The sequence below is a fragment of the Drosophila hydei genome, unplaced genomic scaffold, assembly GCF_003285905.1.
Source record: "Drosophila hydei strain 15085-1641.00,03,60 unplaced genomic scaffold, DhydRS2 tig00008119-arrow-pilon, whole genome shotgun sequence".
In the NCBI taxonomy this organism is placed as follows: Eukaryota; Metazoa; Arthropoda; class Insecta; order Diptera; family Drosophilidae; genus Drosophila; species Drosophila hydei.
Window position 1 is genome coordinate 8,361,486 of NW_022045830.1, and position 18,339 is coordinate 8,379,824.

At 42.5% G+C, this 18,339-nt stretch overlaps 5 protein-coding genes across 9 annotated transcripts; 2 read left to right on the top strand and 3 right to left on the bottom strand.

Annotated features, from left to right (window-relative positions):
• Positions 1-401: 401 nt before the first annotated feature.
• LOC111598816 (NADP-dependent malic enzyme) lies at positions 402-6,289 on the bottom strand. 2 transcript variants are annotated; one of them, XM_023314246.2, is made up of 7 exons: positions 6,022-6,289; positions 3,268-3,466; positions 2,157-3,206; positions 1,941-2,093; positions 1,579-1,873; positions 1,357-1,521; positions 402-497 (listed from the first exon to the last, which is right to left on the bottom strand). In XM_023314246.2, exons 1-7 carry the CDS (start codon positions 6,036-6,038, stop codon positions 478-480), a joined length of 1,899 nt encoding a protein of 632 aa, XP_023170014.1. In that variant the 5' UTR covers positions 6,039-6,289; the 3' UTR covers positions 402-477. The 2 variants fall into 2 exon arrangements, with proteins under 2 accessions (XP_023170014.1, XP_023170022.1); XM_023314254.2 differs by lacking the exon at positions 402-497 and adding an exon at positions 529-1,317 and having other exon boundaries at positions 1,393-1,521.
• Positions 6,290-6,468: 179 nt separating this feature from the next.
• Positions 6,469-17,981, bottom strand: LOC111598547 (suppressor of lurcher protein 1). 4 transcript variants are annotated; one of them, XM_030224720.1, is made up of 5 exons: positions 15,130-15,424; positions 14,506-15,057; positions 7,129-7,551; positions 6,875-7,076; positions 6,469-6,817 (listed from the first exon to the last, which is right to left on the bottom strand). In XM_030224720.1, the coding sequence occupies exons 1-5, from the start codon at positions 15,401-15,403 to the stop codon at positions 6,484-6,486; spliced, it is 1,785 nt and encodes a 594-aa protein (XP_030080580.1). In that variant the 5' UTR covers positions 15,404-15,424; the 3' UTR covers positions 6,469-6,483. The 4 variants fall into 4 exon arrangements, with proteins under 4 accessions (XP_030080580.1, XP_030080582.1, XP_030080581.1 ...); XM_030224722.1 differs by lacking the exons at positions 14,506-15,057; positions 15,130-15,424 and adding an exon at positions 10,793-10,869; XM_030224721.1 differs by lacking the exon at positions 6,469-6,817 and adding an exon at positions 17,854-17,981 and having other exon boundaries at positions 6,944-7,551; positions 15,130-15,356.
• On the top strand, positions 7,536-10,366 carry LOC111598530 (DNA ligase 3). The gene is made up of 4 exons (XM_023313819.2): positions 7,536-7,945; positions 8,003-8,801; positions 8,859-10,040; positions 10,106-10,366. Exons 1-4 carry the CDS (start codon positions 7,594-7,596, stop codon positions 10,215-10,217), a joined length of 2,445 nt encoding a protein of 814 aa, XP_023169587.2. The 5' UTR covers positions 7,536-7,593; the 3' UTR covers positions 10,218-10,366.
• On the top strand, positions 11,043-14,136 carry LOC111598539 (fatty acyl-CoA reductase wat-like). Its single transcript, XM_023313831.2, has 5 exons — positions 11,043-11,230; positions 12,463-12,575; positions 12,634-13,144; positions 13,197-13,908; positions 14,007-14,136. Exons 1-5 carry the CDS (start codon positions 11,137-11,139, stop codon positions 14,098-14,100), a joined length of 1,524 nt encoding a protein of 507 aa, XP_023169599.2. The 5' UTR covers positions 11,043-11,136; the 3' UTR covers positions 14,101-14,136.
• LOC111598561 (calmodulin) lies at positions 15,997-17,434 on the bottom strand. Its single transcript, XM_023313864.2, has 4 exons — positions 17,266-17,434; positions 16,972-17,196; positions 16,659-16,915; positions 15,997-16,590 (listed from the first exon to the last, which is right to left on the bottom strand). The coding sequence occupies exons 1-4, from the start codon at positions 17,305-17,307 to the stop codon at positions 16,422-16,424; spliced, it is 693 nt and encodes a 230-aa protein (XP_023169632.1). The 5' UTR covers positions 17,308-17,434; the 3' UTR covers positions 15,997-16,421.
• Positions 17,982-18,339: the final 358 nt, after the last annotated feature.

Consider the following 18,339-nt stretch of genomic DNA (forward strand, 5'->3'; position numbering starts at 1 on the left):
AGAATTAAATTAATAAATAGTTCGTAATTTCTTACGATTTCTTACCAATATGTATTGAAACATTTCAAATGTGAGTTTTGTATTTATATATTTTTATTGTTAATCGCACATCAGCTGGTCAATTGTACAATTGCTTGCGGATGATTCAATCATGTTTAAATATAATTATAGTTTGTTTAACTAAAACTGATTTGTTTTTTTTTCTTTGTAACGATAAATTATAACAAGGCTATTTAATAAATATCAGACATGGATAAACGAAAATAATGATATCGATATATATATAAATATATATATATATATGTTGTATATATGTTAAATTATAACTTTTAACTTATGTTGTTAACTTTTAGTTTAAGAGTTAATGCTTTAGATCAACGGCAGCTGTATAACTTTCGTTAAGGGATGGGCAGAATCTCACCGTTCTGCTGTCTAAATTTGCCAATGGTTCTATGCGGTCGGTGTGGGTTGGGTAATTTATAAGATTTCTTCGTTTTCTATAAGTCAACGAAAGGGAAATAGCAATAGATCAATATCAATAAATTCTTGAATTTTTCAGATGCTATAAAGTTGAGAAATAAAGCAGAGATTTTCAGAACGCGCTTCGTGCCGCTTTTAAAATTAAAAATATATTAAAAAGCAAGTAAGAGAGAGAGGAAGAGTTAAAAAGAGAGTTAAAGGCGGTTAAGGTTGAACCGTAAGGAAGCAGAAAGGAAAGTTAAAAACCAGCAAGCCAATTAAACGTAATTTCAGGCGAAAGATGGTCAAGTTAATAACAAAGCAGTTAGTAAATAAATGATGGTGAATTAATTATAATAGCATTCCTGGGAGCATTATCATTATCGATCACATAAAAATTAGCATAATAATTTACACAAATAAAAACATTCTGTTAACTCATTTATAGAAATGTACGATTTTGAATAAATAGAGAATACACTGAAGTCTTTGTCGCGCAGGTCGCTTGGCTAACTACTACAGCTCGAATCTATGACTAACAATTAACATGACTAAGTTTAATAACAATGTGTAGGTTTGCTTGTATCTTTCGATTTGTTTTAGTCACCAATGGAGAGCTGTAGAGCTTTAGAGCCGTGCGCCGGCAGTTCTTGAATTTAGTTAGAATTAATAATTTGCAGATGTGAGCCATTGCAGAAAGTTTGCTTGATTAGTGTTTGGTGCTGTTGGTTGTCGCTTGGGAGTAGTAGTATTGGTAGTAGTGGGTTAGAATGCAATACAGAAGTGCCATCAAACGATGAGCCAATAGAACAGTACGATTGTCTTATTTAATAGCGGCAATTAGCGGACTCTCTGCGCCTAAAAGAAGAATAGAAAGAAAAGAGCAATGTTAATCACTTTTTTTTCCATAGAGTTTTGTGGGCACTAATTCACGAGTCTTGATGTATGGCATGCGGGGCCAGGTCCAAGTAACAGGCATCGAGCACTCATAGTTGAAGTTATACAGCTGATCCTCCAGCCACTTGCGTTTGTCCTGCGGCTCTGGGTATGTGGATGCCAATCCTAATCAATTTATAACCAAATTTAGCTAAGCCATGGAAACATGCTACGCCAACATACCCTTGTCATATGCACACTTGGTCACACCAATGGCAATATTCATGGACACATCACGAATGCTCTGCAGCGGTGGGTACAATGAGCCACGTTCAATGTCACTGGGCTCCACAAAGTTAGCCAGCTCCTGGGCGGCAATGAGGAACATATCATCAGGTATGTGATGAGTGCCTGTGCAGATGACGCCCAGACCCACGCCAGGGAAAATGTAAGCATTATTACCTTGACCGGGGTAATAAGTCTTGTTGCCCACTGTAACCGGTGGGAAAGGCGAGCCCGATGAGAAGATGACGCGAGCCTAACAAAACAATAGCGAAAGAGACATAAAACTCCGAGTAAACTCTAGAAATGGCGGAACAACTCACATCCGTATTGTGATAGGCCTCCTCAGCTGTGCATTCCGCCTTACTGGTCGGATTCGACAGCGCAAATATGATGGGTCTCTCGTTATTCTCCCCCATTGTCTTCAGAATCTTGGGCGTGAAGAGGCCGGCACAAGCTGAAGCACCAATTAGCACCTGCGCAATATGAAATATTAATGAGAGATAGTATTTAATATGCAGTACACATATAGGACTTACACTTGGCTTAATGGTCGACACAATCTGCTCGAGATCTGCCATGGGTTCAATGTCCTTCGCATAGTTGATTTTGTGACCGTCCAAGGAGCCCACCTTGCGCGTTTTAGTCAACAGACCATCAATGTCCACCATGAATATTCTACTATAGGCCTCATCGATGGGTACACCTTCGGCAACCATGCCCTTCACGACAAGATCGGCAATGCCAATGGCAGCCTCGCCGGCGCCAGCGAATAGGAAAGTGTAGTCCTTCAAGGACTTGCCCGTGATACGCTTGGACGCGTACAATCCAGCCACAGCTACAGCAGCTGTTCCCTGTATGTCATCATTGAAGGTGCAGTAATTGTTGCGATACTTGTCTAAGAATCTAAATGCATTGTGATTGCCGAAGTCCTCGAACTGAATCAGAGTATTCTGGCCATATCGCTTGACCACTGCCTCCATGAACTCATCAATAAAATCATCGTACTCTCGTCCTACGACTCGTTTCTGTCGCAGACCCACGTACAAGGGATCCTCCAAAAGATCGATATTGTTGGTGCCCACGTCCACAACAATGGGCAGGCACTGATGCGGCTTAATGCCCGCCAGTGCCGTATACAGAGCCAGTTTGCCAACGGGAATGCCCATGCCGCACGCGCCCAGATCTCCCAGGCCCAGAATTCGTTCGCCGTCAGTTACGCAAATGGCACGCACATTCGGCTCTGGCCAGTTCTTCATCACATCGAAGATGTGACCACGATCATTAAATGTAACGAACAGGCCATGCGGACGTCTGTAGATCAGGCCAAAACGCTGGCAGGCCAGGCCCACTGTAGGCGTATAGACAATCGGCATCAGATCCTCAATGTTCTCCGACAAAAAGCGGAAGAACAGACGTTCATTGCGATCGTGCAGATCGCTTAAATACAGATACTTATTCAGTGGCTCCGTATAACGATTCACAGCTATCTTGCACAGCTGCAGCTGCTCCTCCTGGGTCTTGAAACGTGCTGGCTGCAGTCCATGAATACCCAGCACCTGACGCTCCTCCAGTGTAAAGGCCAAGCCCTATTGATGGGGTGCAAGAGAGATGTATTACAGTGGGTGGTTTCATTGCACCGGCACTTACCTTATTCAAACGAGGATCGCGTATGTGATCGATGCCGCGCACCTGCGAGGGGCAAATAATATCGCCGACAACCTCATGATAGCCACGGCCATCGCACCGCGCCTGACCAGGCAATACTGGCAATGCTGTTGTTGTTGGTGGTGCACTTATCACTGCGACAGCACCGCTGCGACACAGCTTACCGAGATTTCCGCACAAGCTGCAACAAAAACAATGTTTATTATTGCCATGTAACGACACTGAAAGTCCAAGTTCAAGGCTAACGTCAGCTGTTTCAGATACTCCTTAAATTATGTAAGAGGAAGGCTATATCAATCTATTATCATTTGTCGGCCACCAAAAGAAAATTGAATAAATTTGATAATTTGATAACCAACAATAGATTCTCATTAAAAATGCAAAGTTTTCAAATATATGTTTTGTCTTTTAACTTTAAAACAAAAACCCATTTCATTAGATACTATCAAAATTCAGTGCAATCACCGAAGATAAGGAATCGTATGTTATAATAATCTTAAAGGAATTTGATAAGAAATGCAAAAGTCTTTTTGTAGTATACCTACAGAGTATCTTAAAGTCAAGCACACTTCAACGATGTCCAATCAGAGTGGTGCAAAAACTAAGCCGCATTGTTTACGATCTCACGATAAGATTCCGAGTGATGGCATATGACGAGGGTAGCAAACATGTTGAGCGTTTGCTTTCTGGGAGATTTAGCATAATTGGCGCTAATTGCACGCCCCTTGTGACTAAGTTCATTGATGGGCATGTCCATCATTAGGATGATGGCCGCCACAGAAGCTAAAAGCAAACCCGTTAATGACGCGCCTACAGTTCCACGCGCTCGTGACGTGTTGGCCCTGCTAATTAACGGACGGGTGTAAGGGGCTGGTATGGAAGTGGGCATGGTATCATTATCATCATTCGTCATTTTGTTTCTATTTGCTCAGCCTAACGCCCAGAAGCTCACATGAGCGCCAAGTGCTTTATAAATTCGCATTATATATATATATATACATATATATGTGTGTATATCTAACATATGGTATATCTAATCACTCATACAAATGTAATTGCATGTCGTAAACATTTCCGTATTTGAAACTAGGTTCATACGGCACACAAATTATCTCGAAATCGTTTGATGTCATGATATGATTAAGCGTGTGCCATTTCACTTATTTGACCATGATATCAAATTGGAAGTATTTATTATTGTTTTATATATTTTTCGTATATTTTAATATATTTTTTACACATTCGTTTTTACTCGTATCTATTTTCTTTTTAAAAATAACTTTTTTGAAGGTTGTCAAACATTAGGAATAATTTCACCTTAAGTCAAACTAATTCATTTGCATCGCATAAATATATCAAAAAATTGTTTAATTTTAATACAAATTATATATAATTAATAATATTAAATAATAATCATAATGCAATCCATACATTTTAATACTTTTTAAGCCATTATATGTTATTCAATTCCATAGTGCAATTGCATGATATGCAAGAGTCTCGTATAAACGTAGTATATATTTACGCGCAACACTGGCATATCCCGATATGATATAACTAAAAAGTTTGTGTAAGCAGCTCGTTTTAAGCATGTGTGTGTGTTTTTATGCATGAAATGCCAAATTTACTGCTGAATAAGCCAATCATACATACACACACACACACGCATACACAGCGAAGTATGTAATTTCATTCGAAAGTCAAAAAGTTCTGCGTAAAGGCAATAGGCACATAGAAGTCAATGTACTCAAATATGTTTAGCCATAAAAACTATGCGCAAAAGAGAAGCAAGGCGAAAGAGTAGACAGAGACAGCCCATGAGAAGCTGCGTAACAAAGACTAACAACTTTTGAACTTGGCAGCGAAAAAAGAGGCAAACAAAAAAACAAAATAACGCTATTTTTCTTTTTTTTTTGTATTGCTGTACACAGATACGCGTCTTGCTAAAAATGTTTATAAATTTAGAATTTGGCAGTAGAAGCATTTAGCTGTAGAATATGAATGTATGTAATTATGTATAACAGTGTCCATGTCCATGAACGTGAAGGTGGCCGATATAGACGCAAGCAAAAATGCGATGGTGTTGAAGCAAAACACACACATACAAATGCATATGTTGATTGTTTGTATATTGATTTTCAGCTGTTTTGTTTAATGTGTGCGCGTGTGTGTATGTGTGCATGTGCGGCTATGTGGAATTGCCGCTATTATATTTTATTTTCATTTATAATATATTTTTTACTTTTTTTTGCAATTAGAGGTGTTGCTCTTACGCAACAAGGAGAATAGTAGAGAACGATTGCAACCAGGCAGCTGTTGCAGAAAGCTAGCGAAAACCAGAAAAGTTAGGTCAATGTCAAAAACATGTGCGAATCCTAGTCCGCCCTCACCAATACCAATAGGGTTGTGCCTACGATAGTTTGTATGTGTGTGTATGTGTGTATGTATTGGTAGCACCATTGAAACTGAAAGCTGCGCAATGCACACAGATTTCTGTATTGAGCGTGCTGGGGAAGGGGGCCTTGGCGCACACTCGTCTGCCACGACAATGACTAGGTCACTGAGAAGAACAGCTGGGACGCGGAGCGAATGGCGGACAATTGAAATTGCATAACAGTTCGTCAATTTGCAAATGTACCAAAAATAGATGCAAGCATTGCCAATTCCTTTGGCAACTTGACGCCAAGTGCCCACCTGGCCTGATACATATGAACAGTTTACGTTTACGTAGCTTACCTGGGCCGTGAGAACATTTTGCGTTGGTGTTTCTTGAATTGCTTTTTTTTGTTAACTATTTGTGTTTTAAATACAGCTTGCTTTTCTGTTTTGACACTTATCACTAGGTAATAATACTTTTCGTTACGCTCAGCTTTCTATATTACATATGAAACACACGACAATTACGAGCCAGCCACCCTTATGAGGCCCAACAAACAAAACTGAGTATTCAACGCGGCGCGGGCAAAAACTACCTCGCGAAGCTGTCGGCGAATAATGAACGAATGCTCAAAACGACAAAACGAACAAATGTAGCGCAGTAGAAACTTGCGCGGCAGTGATTGAAAAAGAGTGTTGGTAAATGCATTTTGCACAGTATTGCCATATTAAAATGTTTGCTTATCGATTACTATCGATTATTATTTATATAATTGAACCAAACTGAAACACCAAAACTTTCATCTGGTTGCTATTTTATTTTTAATTTCTAAATTGCTTAAGCAAGATTACAACATTTAGGATTATGTTTAGAATCTTAGGCATATGATGAACGCCGTTTGACACATAACTTTGCATGGAGACAGTACTGTCGCCCAAATCTGGAGTGCTTTTTAAAGCAATCGATTCAAATGTATAGAGAGCGCGAAAGCCATTGGCTACAAATCGATCATTTGAATAAAAGGATACACGAAAGAAGCGTCCATCGGAACGCACTTCAAAGTCGGGTAATTTGCCACAATATTTGCTGAACTTTCGATCTGTGCTCATAAAATTCGAAAACTCCACATAATCGCTAGCCGTTTGATGGTCGCATCTAAAAAAACAAGAAAAGTTAATAAATATTTTAGAATTACTGAAAATGTCAACACACGTGCTAATGCCTTCAACATCAAAGTATGTGAAACGCAGGACAATCCGTTCATCAGCTCCATAAAAATAGTAATTGCATACAACATTCTCCAGATAGTAGCCAGGGAAGTTTGGCGAATGAAATAAACCACTAATCCTATCGCTGCTGTTGTAAACAAATGTACATTCGTCTCCCTGCTGCGCGCCTGATAGAATGCCATAATCTAAATAGAAAAGTTTTAAATATTTTGTATGTATGTTTCATTTGTATATTACTTGTAAGAAACCGATATTCTGCTCGAAATCCATAATACTGCACTTTGTTCGTCATTTTCGGCGGATATTTTCCTACAAATTGCAGCTGCAACTGCTGACTATTAGACATCAGCGGCTTGGGCAAGAAAGCGCCACATAGTAGCTCTTGCGTCTCATATTTACCACGCACTTCTGCCAGCACGTGCAATGCGTCCTCATCCCGACAGCGGCTCGAATTTTCGCGTTCAGTGGGTATGTTGAAGTCGTGAAACTTGATTTGAATCACTTCTGGTTTGTGCGCTTTAAATTCGTAACGGCATTGCACGACTTTAGCAGAGTCGATATTCGTACTTATCGGTGCACCGATAAACGAGCCTAACAGCTGATTCGATTCGAAGATGCCGGACTTGTTGACGCGCGAATCGTAAAGCTGCTTGCAGTGCTCTGGAAGCAAAATACAAAATAATAATTTAAATTTAAAAATATATGCTTAAATTATTAATCAGTTGTCGTGTATCACACATTAATCGCATTTGGAGCAGAGCCATGGGCAGCAAGCAGGCACAGAATGAAGACAACAAGCTGGACACGTTCCGACGCATTTGTGATGAAATAGCTGCTGAGTCCAGCTACCTGCGGAAGGTTGAGAAATTGGAGATGTTCTTCAAGAAAGGCAGCAGCGGTGCCGGCTTTAAAGGCGACATGTTACAGTGGGTTCAGTTTCTCATACCAGGCTCCACACAGCGGGTCTATAATTTGCAAAACAAAGCATTAATCAAGCTGTTTGCTCGCATCTTCAATGTCGACCAACAGGAAATGCATCTGGACTTGGAACAGGGTAAGCAGCTTTGGTCCTCGTGTTGGAACATTTCTAAGACGACTACTCCTTTTGCAGATGGTGATATTTCAGAAACTCTGCGTAAACACTTTGCTAGCTCCAGCAAACTTAAACCGCAAGCGCAAAGCGAACTCTACTTACATGATGTGGAAAGTTTGCTTTGTCAGCTGGAGCAGCGCACAAAGGAGGATGAGCAAACTGAAGTTCTGCATAAGCTGTGTAAGCAGGCAACCGATTTAGATTTGCGTACGTTCATCAGGCTGATCAAACAGGATCTGCGCATTAATGCACGTGCCAGGCACATTCTGGATGCATTTGGACCACAAGCCTATCCAGCGTATCAGAGTTCTCGTGATCTCACAGCTATTGTACAAAATTTTGCTGGCAACAGACCCACGTCTCTCAAAACTCCAACAAAGACGGCCACTCAGAAGGCAAAGAAGAAAACTAGCGCTATTCAGGTAATGACGCCTATTTCACCGATGCTGGCCAATGCCTGCAAGTCTGTAGAGGAAGCATTCAAAAAGAATCCCGGCGGACTGTATAGCGAGGTTAAATATGATGGAGAAAGAGTACAAATTCACAAACAGGGCGCGGAATTTAAGTTTTTCAGTCGAAATTTAAAACCAGTAATGGATCACAAAATCAAGGAGCTAAAAGAGTATATACCACGCGCCTTTCCTGGCGCCGATGACATGATACTTGATTCAGAAATCATTTTGGTGGACACAGAAACGGGCGCTTTGCTTCCCTTTGGAACGCTGGGTGCGCACAAGAAACATACCTATGTCAATGCTTCGGTTTGCCTCTTTGTTTTTGACTGCTTGCTCTATGATGGCGATGATCTGACTGAGCTGTAAGTATAAAGCTAACGGTACGTTACTATAAAGCTAATGTTGACTTTATGCCTTAGCGCATTTTGCAAACGTCGCGAGATTCTGGAGCAAAACATTCAACCCATCAAATCCCATGTGCAACTCTCCGAATCAGAGTTCTTGAAGACCAAAAACGAGTTGGCATTGATGACCGCTAAGGTGCTTCAAGCTAATCTGGAGGGCGTTGTGCTCAAGAGTCCCGGTGGCACATATCAGCCGGGCAAACGTAACTGGCTCAAAGTAAAAAAGGATTATCTTTTTGGTGGCAAAATGGCAGACACTGCCGATTTGGTGGTATTGGGCGCATGGTATGGCTCTGGCAAGAAAGGCGGCGTGCTCAGCATCTTTCTGATGGGCTGTTATGATGCACGTGACCACCTCTGGAAGACGGTCACCAAAGTGCACTCTGGTCTTGATGATGCCACCAACGACGAGATCCATGAAGCATTGATGAAACTCACAGAGCGCGCTGATGCAAACAAAATTCCCAATTGGTTACTCTGCAAAAAAGCACTAATACCTGATGTGCTAGCCAAGACTCCGGAGAAAATGCCAGTGTGGGAAATCACGGGTGCTGAGTTCACACAATCGGAGGCTCACACTGCAGCAGGCATTTCTATCCGCTTTCCGCGCATTACGCGCCTGCGCAGTGACAAATCTGCAATGGAGGCAAATGATCTGGCGCATCTAGAGCAGCTCTATGCTGCCTCTAAAAAAAATGTTAATGTAGACTTGCTGCTGGCCAATTGTGATGAGGACAAGGATGATTTGGCGAACCGACTGAAGCTGGAGAAGACCCCCCAAAAGGGCAAGGCCGCCAAAGGAGCGGCAGCGAGCAGTAGCAAAAAATCCAAGAGATCTAATAGCGGCTCTGATGATGAGCAGCCAACTCCGTCAAAAGGTCGTAGCTCACGAAAAATAACAAAGCTGGAGGCGCCCACAGCTACATCTAAAGGTAGTCTAAAGGATTTCTTCAAGCCCAAAACAACAACAGTAGCTGTTAAAATAGAAAGCAAATCACCCGAAGATGTCAAAATGAAAGTCGAGGGCGAGGATAGTAATTTATTTAGTGGCCAGGTTGCGTACTTTGTGGCGGATGCAGCCCAATCCAAGCAAAAAGATGAATTTGTGCGTCATGGTGGCATCTTGGCCGAAAATTCTAATAAGGCGCCTTTAGTTTTCCATAGCAATACGAAAAATGTTGACTTGGCGGAATTGAGGTACAAATATCTATCATTATTTAACTATTATACACCAGAAAACTAAAGTATTTCTCATTTTGCAGACCCCTCTACCGTCGCAGCTGCCGTCATCTCAGCGTGCAATGGCTTGAGGCATCGCTACAAGCCAAGAAGCTTCAGCCTTATCCGCTCTATGCGTTGCTTTTGAAGTCATAGCCTAGTGTTGTTATTGAATTATTTTATTATTCGCTTAAAATTGTAAATTTGTTATATTTAAAGTATAAGACGCCATATTTATTATATTCGACTTTGGTCCTTAACGAACGATGCCTTTAGCTATATTTCCATACATCACCAAAACTAATATTCAATTTGAACTATTTGACTGTTAATTTAGTCTACGACAGCGTAAAGGCATATGCATGTACGCTAAAGGTGTATTTGTTAGCAAATATTTTATAGTGTAACTTTCCAGACGCTTAGGCAATGCGTGCTTTGGTAAAAAAAGGAAAGTCAAATAGAAGCAATTGCTTTGTATAAATTACATAAACTGTTTCATAAAACTTAGTGTGATATTAATTATCACAAGTTATTAATAATTATCGCTCGTGTCTCACTACAATGCAAAAAAAACTATAGAAGCTAAGGTCTATTCAATCACTGAAAAACCCCTTGAGCTACTTAATGGGACGCATCGACAACGTTTTGTACTTAGCCAAATTATCAATAGATCTCCACTGGAGGAGAATACCTATGGGGGTTCAACGTTTTGCTAACTTTAAATGCGGTACCTCCGTATAAGTATAATGCCAGACACATTGTCAACGACTACATTAAACGATCTACGCCGTTGATGCGGTTGTTTTTATTTATATTTCCTTTTTACTTCAAAGTGTGACTCTTCGGCTGTTCGGCTTATTATAAATAATTTGTGGTGACTTCGCTTATATCATATGCCACTTCCAAACCGACTGCTTGACTAAAGCCTTTCCACTGTGCAAGTGCGTCTGGTATAAATAACGTCGGCGCGTTCTGGGCTCGTCTCATTCATTCATTCTCATTCGCAGCCGCGACTACAATTTCTTCTATACATACTATAATTGACTAATCCGCGCTTGTGTTGTGGTATAAAGAGATGGATGCTGAACACGAAATGACATCCGAAATACAAAACTTTTACAAAGATAAAACTGTTTTCATAACTGGCGGCAGTGGATTTTTGGGCAAAGGTATACGAAATTTCCACTGGTGCCATAAAATTTGTGACAGAGTGATATTCAAATTTTTTATTGTGAATGGAAATGGAGAGTTTTAAACCGTTTCTTATAGTGAAACATTTAATTCATATCTAAATATTGAGAAAAATATTTAATGTTTCATTAAATTATTTGTGACAAATATGTGATATTCAAATTTAAATGTTAATAAAAAAAGTGTTAAACTGTTCATAAAAAATAAATTATGAACATTCTATAAGTTAAGCAATTAGTGTTAAAAATTATTAACAAAAAATCATTAACCTAAGTTAAGTTCGCCTCATTGTGCCATAAAGTAAATGAGTGCTTAACCGTTAAGAACCATTATAATCGATAATAATAGACTGTAAAACGGTTTTCATTAAAAAGTACCTAAACTTTGCACTCAATAAAAATTATTCTTAATGACTTAAAAAAAAAAGAATAAACTAAAGAGTACTTAACTAGTTTTGCAAAACTATAAAAAAAAAATTCTAAAAATAACTGAATTGAAGCTGCTCTCTACTTAATCTAATGCATCCTAACAAAAGTTATCGTTGTAGAAACCCGTTTTCCATAAGTAAATTGACAAAACTAACCGTGTATGAACAAATTGTTCATCTAAATATGCTATTGTTTATTTCTATAAAGTGCTTCGTCATATAATTTTCGTTTTGAGTTGTCTGACTTAAGCCGATTGAAATAATTAAGTAAAAAGTGTATATTACTTTTGTTGAAGAACTTGATACAGTCAGAGAGAAGAATAAATTACATATTTTTATGATCAGGTGAATCGATAAATTCATTGCCTCATTACAGCAATATTAATCGAAATCGATATTATTATGTTTTTTTTTAAATGACAAAGGTACAAAGGACTCACCTAACTACCATGAAAGTGTTCAATCCCATAATCGATATATAAATATATCGATTTTCGCTATATTACCATCTAAGTTTGAATACAATACTTAGGTTCGATAGATTCTATGTAAACCTAGTCTCCTATTATTATATATTATAGGTAAACCCCAAGCACAAGATATCTAAAGTATATATATATTCTCTTTATCGCTCTATAATGATTTCCTCGAGAATTTGGTTTAGGTATTAACACATCTATTTGCTCTTTAGATTTAGAACTCAAATTAATTTTCAAACAACCTTTAAGCTAAGATGAAATTGTTCTTGATCCTTAATTTGGAACTTCGTGGTTTCTGTTTCAGTGATAATTGAGAAGCTGCTACGTGCGACAGACGTGAAACGCATCTATGTAATAATCAGAGCCAAGCGGGGGCAGGATATGCTACAGCGGCTGGCAAGTTGGAAGGACGATGGCGTAAGTAAGCCATTAAGCCAACTAGAAACGAGATTCTAATTGGAAATTTTTTAATTAGGTATTTGGTTTGTTGCTCAAATCGAAGCCCGGCTGCTGGGTACGCATAGTGCCCATTGCCGGAGACTGTCAGCAGTTGGATTTGGGTCTCAGCAAGGCGGATCGACAGCTGCTGATGGACGAGGTGCAGGTAGTGGTGCATAGCGCGGCAACTGTGCGCTTTGTGGAACCACTGCATGTGGCGCTGGACATCAACACCCGTGCCACACGCCTCATGATGCAGCTGGCCAAGCAGATGAAGCGTCTGGAGGCGTATGTTCACGTGTCTACGGCCTACTCGAACTGTGTCATTCAGCGCATAAGTGAATGCTACTATCCGGAGAATTTGAGCTGCAGCGCGGACACGGCTCTGACGCTGAGAGAGCAGCTCAGCGACGAGCTGATGGACAGCATGGCGCCAGCTCTGCTGGGCAAGTTCCCCAATACATACACCTACACAAAGGCCTTGGCGGAGCAGCTGGTCCAGACGGAAGCCGGTGCTCTGCCCGTATGCATCTTTCGGCCAGGCATTAGTAAGTGGCATCAAATGATCATGGCTCAAACCACATCTAATCACATTCTCAGTTATTGGCAGCTACAAGGAGCCCGTCTCTGGCTGGATTGACAATCTCTATGGTCCCATTTCCATATTCCTTGGCACTGCAGTGGGAATTCTGAGAGTTATTCGCATTGACATCCACTCACAAGCCAACATAGTGCCCGTTGACTACTGCTCCAACTTGACCTTAGCCTGCGCCTGGCAAACAGCCAACGATAAGAATAAACCAATTGGAGCAGCTGCGCCGCCCATCTACAACTATGTGCCCAGTGATCACAACATGCTCACCTGGGGTGGTTTCAAAAAGAAGGCGGAAAGCCTGGGCCACGTCTACCCGTTGACCAAAATGATATGGCTGCCCATTCTGCACACCATTAGCACGCCCTGGCTCTTCAATCTGGTCGCCTTCTTCTATCACATTCTGCCTGGCTACTGCATCGATGTGGTGCTGCGCCTGAGAGGCCGTACCCCACGCATGCTTAAGCTCTACCAGAAGATACACAAGAATCTGGAGATCATTGCCCCGTTTACCCACTCCAATTGGCATTATGAGACGCACAACACGCAGCGACTGTGGCAACGACTGTCCGCCCAGGACCAACAGCTCTTTGAGTTCGACATGAGTAGCCTGGACTGGGATGATTATTTGTACAATACCTTGGGCGGCATGCGCATCTTTTTGGGCAAGGAGGATCCTGGCGCTGAGTCACTGGAGCGCGGCAAAAAGAAATTGAAACGGTATGCAAAGCGTTCTGCAATATGATATGAAGCTGATTCAAATTGATTCGAAAATCCCATTTTGAAGCCTTTTTCCATTTTGCTTGTCTTTCACACAGCTTTTACATACTCCATCGGCTGCTGCAGTTCGTCCTGTGCAGTGGAGCTGCTGCCATTTTGTGGTCGTTGCTTAAGTTTCTAAATAACTTCTAGATTCTAGTGTTTGTATAACTATAGAACTAGCTCAATAAATAGCTGCACTCACTTCCTCTAGCACCTCCTCCAGCGCAGGTTAGGCTGGGCGACGTCTGCCAAATGGCGGCAATCAAATGCAAAGCTGTCAACAGCGCCGAGCGCACCATTTGAACGTATCGAACGCTTGAAACAGACTGAATATTGAAATGGTTCAGAGCTGTGAGCAAGTCAATTGGCCACATCCGCTGTCACAGACACAGACTGTCAGACGGAAGCTGGCAACATTTTGCGGCAATTGCGAAGCTGCGCGAAGAAGTTTGCCGCCATTTACTGGCGATTAGCATAATTCGATTGAGTCCTTAGGGCATGACTCAGAATCGAACTAACTACTATCTTTAGCTAATTTATGGGGCGCCAACTTACGATTTCTATGTCCGGGCCGCGCATCCTTCCCCTCCTCCTGCTCCACTTGAACACTGTTCGCCTGGGCGGGCGGCTGCTTTATCGCTATGCTGGCTGCCTCCAGGATTGGCGGCAGTGCCAGCGCCTGCTGCTCATTTTGCACAAATTTGTATTTGCCACGGAAGCCTTTGGCCGTGCGATTCGAGCTGGCATTAAACTCCAGCAGCAGATCGGGTCCGCTGCTCAGTATACGGCGTGTGGGGCACGGAGCACAGAGCACATCGATGACAGCGTTCATGTGGGCGGACTCCGCATCGAATATGGTCAGTGCGTCTAGTTGACAGCCGCCAGTAGCCACTGACGGCAGCTGCAGCTCCTCGAACAGCAGCTCCACACGGCTATCCGGACGCCCGATGAACTTGTACGCGCACTTAATGTGCGCCGGATAGTTGGCCGGAAAGCGCGGCGAGTGGAAGTAGCCCTCGCCCAGATTCCCCTCGATCCCGGTGCTGGCAAAGAAATAAAAGTCGCAGAAACTATGCGGCACCAGGCGCCCGCTCGTCTTGAAGAGCTCTGGATGCAGCCGTGCAACGAACGAGGTGAAAATTTGACAAAAATGTACAAATCGATTTCAGGAGTGCTCACCTTGCTTTAGGAATCGATAGTTCGCCGTTAGATTCAAGGTCCAGTCGAGCAGCTTTGTGGGCGGCTGCTGAAAGCTAAGTCTCAGTCCCAGCAGCCTGCCGCCACTGTAGATGGGCGTGGCATTGCGAGCCGTCGCACTGTGCTGGCACCAAGTGTACGCCGCCAGCGTTGAGTTCTCGATGACGGGCTCCCTCAGATACGGAAAGACCTCGACGGTGTCCAAGCAGCTGTCACAAAAATTGCATATCATGAATTGCCGCACAGCGCTAATCATATTGCAAAATGTGGCACAAATGGCCGGAATCAAATGATGTTGAAAATTTATTGGCCGCCTGGCCGCTTGGCCGGTTCGTTGGTCAAGCCTAAAAATAGGCAAGCGCCCAGCGAGCTGCCATTAAATAAAATGTTGCACTGCCATTCGGTTCTACATCATTTATTTTGATAAAAAGTCTAACAAAAGTTGGCGTTAAGGTTAACACAGAAACCGTACGACAGCTGGTAGAAAAACATGTTTGAGTTCTTAACAGACTACGAGGAGCAGAAGGAGTCAAAGGTGAACAATGCTGCAGTTAGAATTGCCATTGGGACTGGATTTAACTGAAATCTAATGTAAGATAAAATAAAAACTAATATTTTCTATAAAGTTAAATGGATTTCCGGCTAGCTGAGCATTTTAGAGGCAATATTAAGAATCTACAGAACATATATAAATATATAAATATGAACTACCAAATTGAAGGAAAAAGTTGAAAATCTTTACTTTACTTTAGATCGAGCACTTTATAGTCAAAATATTAAGGTAACTTCTTTCTACGATTTCTTTAGTAAGAAACTCAAGAGGAAAAAACTTTAGATAAGTTACTCGTTTCTTAAGATAGTCGACTCTTTGTTAGAACTCGTTCGTTCGCAGTTTTAAATATTTAAAGAGGATTTCTATGTTGTGGTTCAAAGGCTAACTCCACGATATGACACTAAAGTCAATTTCTATATGCAGTAGAAAATGAGAGAAACACTCGACTCTTTAATAAAGCATTCATATATATACTTTATATGCTCTCATACATTTTCTGCCTTTGCATTTCATCTAAAAGGGTCGAAAAAATATTTGAATATAATCTAAATGGAAAAGGATTAAGAAATGCGTCTACAGCAACTACAAAATAAAAGAAGAAAAAAATACAATGAAATATTGGATATAATCTAAGGCAAAGCTTTGCTATAGAAACTTGATGAAATTTAGGAAAATTGTTGAGTTTATTTGAATTGAAGCCACTGTTGCCTGCTCCTCGTTGCTAGTTCTTGCGTTTACGCATTCCTCCGAGCATGCGACAGAAAGCAGGATAATCAATCATGGGCGGTTCCTCTAGGGTCTTCGGCTTGGCCATGGGCGCATGGCTGAGCGCTTCCTTAGCCTCGCTGATGGTCATTTTGTCGCCATAGTTGGTGAGCTCCTCGTAGATTCTATTGGATGGGAAAGCGTGTGTATTAGGCCCATGACTTGGACACGGCATTTAGCACATTGCACCCACTTTCTCTCGTCGATCATGCCCGTGCCGTGATCGTCCCACTTGCTCCAGGCCTCAATCAAGACCTCCTCTGGGTCCAGCTCTATGGTGCGACGGCACATCAGCTGTACGAAGGCCTCGTAGTCCAAAGGTTCGTGCGCCTCGGACATCATTTGCTCCAGCAGTTGCTCGTTGGGCTCATTGCCGAGAGCCGTGTAGGTGAAACGCAGATCATCTTTCGATATGAGCCCGTCACAGTCCGTGTCAAAGAGCGTGAATACCTTGTGAAAATCGTCCGATCAACCACATTTGGGCACGTCATTCAACCAACACTTACTTCCTTCAGTTCCGCCAGCTTGGCAATGTCCAGGTCCTGCGGCGCCACATGATCATCGGCTCTTAGCTCCTCGGGCAGTGTATAATGGCCAGTGCTCTCTGGCAGCTTTAGCCGCGGATTGAATATCTCGTTAATCACGGCCATTGCCTCCGAGTCGGTTCCCAGCTGCGGCGGTGGCTGCGGCGTCTGCGATGCTTTACGCACGGAGCTGGCTCGACGACGCCGCTGGACGCCAGACAACAGAGGACATGAATACTAGAAATCATGGCTTGGACTTGGATTATATTCACTCACGCGTTCCAGATCTTCCAGTGAAACAGAAGGATCCATCGACATTTTGAACTGCGCGATTCACAAGCGTTTCACAAGCGATTTACACGCGACTCACACGCGATTTTGCACTTTGCCACGAAATAAATCTGGTCGCGACGATAGCGGCCAACGTTGTGTCCAACGCTCTGCCCAAGCTCCACTGAAATTGGTGGCGCCGGTGCTGAGCAATTTTATTGACAAATCGATTTCGAAATTTTTTTAATATTCTCTTCCTCTTGTTTTCTTGGGTTATTTTAATGCAGCTAAAATAGCTGCAAAATTTATAAAAATTGACACAAATTTGCGAACATTTATATAAATAACCAGGCGTGCCGAGCACGGCTCCACGGACCCCCCAGCCACAGTGGCCTTCACAAGGTATTTTAATTACATTGCATTCGCATATTTCCTCGATGGTCGACGCATTTTGATGGCTGTCGCGCAGCTGCCTATGTGGCTGACAGATCCAGATCTGTGATCGATTTGGATACGGCATGCCACAGAGCGGGTGGCAGCCGACAGAAGCGACTGTACGGCTGGCTTACTACGGCCGGAAGCGTTGCTACTCACCCGGGTCGCAGCTGCAGCTGCTGCAGCTGAAAGGCCACCAGCTCGTCGGCCGTGCCGCCAATGAAGATCATCAGGCAGTTGTTCTTGGCGCCCAGTGCATGGCTGGCGTTGATGCTGATGCTGCCCCATTGTGTGGCGTTGCGCTCGTTGGCGTGCAGGCAGCTGCAATCTGTGCATGGGCAAGCCTCAATTATGCATTCGCACCCAACTCCATTCAGATGTGACTTACCTAGCCACAGTTGCGTCTGCTTATTGCTAGCTACTGGCTGACCACTGGCCACCAAAATCAGTGGCAACACCAAAGTTAACCAAGCGGCCGCCATCTCCAGCGGCCAAAATGAAACTGCGATGCGAGCTGCCAAGCATCGCGATAATATCCTGTCAGTGGCTCAATGTCCTGCGGCTGCTTGTGTGTGCTTTAAAAATAGCCAGGCGCCACCCCAGCTGCACAGCTGCCCCGTTGTCCCGTTGTCCCGCTGCCCCACA

Excerpts from the sequence above, each read along its gene's own strand:
- LOC111598816 (XM_023314246.2), bottom strand. Across the intron at positions 3,207-3,267 it reads GCGATCCTCGTTTGAATAAG|GGCTTGGCCTTTACACTGGA; the intron begins GTAAGTGCCGGT and ends CCCCATCAATAG. Across the intron at positions 1,874-1,940 it reads AGGCCTATCACAATACGGAT|GCTCGCGTCATCTTCTCATC; the intron begins GTGAGTTGTTCC and ends TTGTTTTGTTAG.
- LOC111598547 (XM_030224720.1), bottom strand. The coding sequence starts at position 15,403 with ATGATTAGCGCTGTGCGGCAATTCATGATATGCAATTTTTGTGACAGC. Across the intron at positions 15,058-15,129 it reads CTATCGATTCCTAAAGCAAG|AGCTCTTCAAGACGAGCGGG; the intron begins GTGAGCACTCCT and ends GGCTGCATCCAG. Across the intron at positions 7,552-14,505 it reads GCGGCCCGGACATAGAAATC|AGCACTGCAAGCAGCTTTAC; the intron begins GTAAGTTGGCGC and ends TTTTGCTTCCAG.
- LOC111598530 (XM_023313819.2), top strand. The coding sequence starts at position 7,594 with ATGCTTAAATTATTAATCAGTTGTCGTGTATCACACATTAATCGCATT. Across the intron at positions 8,802-8,858 it reads GGCGATGATCTGACTGAGCT|CGCATTTTGCAAACGTCGCG; the intron begins GTAAGTATAAAG and ends TTTATGCCTTAG. Across the intron at positions 10,041-10,105 it reads GTTGACTTGGCGGAATTGAG|ACCCCTCTACCGTCGCAGCT; the intron begins GTACAAATATCT and ends CTCATTTTGCAG.
- LOC111598539 (XM_023313831.2), top strand. The coding sequence starts at position 11,137 with ATGGATGCTGAACACGAAATGACATCCGAAATACAAAACTTTTACAAA. Across the intron at positions 11,231-12,462 it reads CAGTGGATTTTTGGGCAAAG|TGATAATTGAGAAGCTGCTA; the intron begins GTATACGAAATT and ends TTTCTGTTTCAG. Across the intron at positions 13,145-13,196 it reads CATCTTTCGGCCAGGCATTA|TTATTGGCAGCTACAAGGAG; the intron begins GTAAGTGGCATC and ends TCACATTCTCAG.
- LOC111598561 (XM_023313864.2), bottom strand. The coding sequence starts at position 17,307 with ATGTCGATGGATCCTTCTGTTTCACTGGAAGATCTGGAACGC. Across the intron at positions 17,197-17,265 it reads CACTGGAAGATCTGGAACGC|CGGCGTCGTCGAGCCAGCTC; the intron begins GTGAGTGAATAT and ends TCTGGCGTCCAG. Across the intron at positions 16,916-16,971 it reads AGCTGGCGGAACTGAAGGAA|GTATTCACGCTCTTTGACAC; the intron begins GTAAGTGTTGGT and ends GATTTTCACAAG.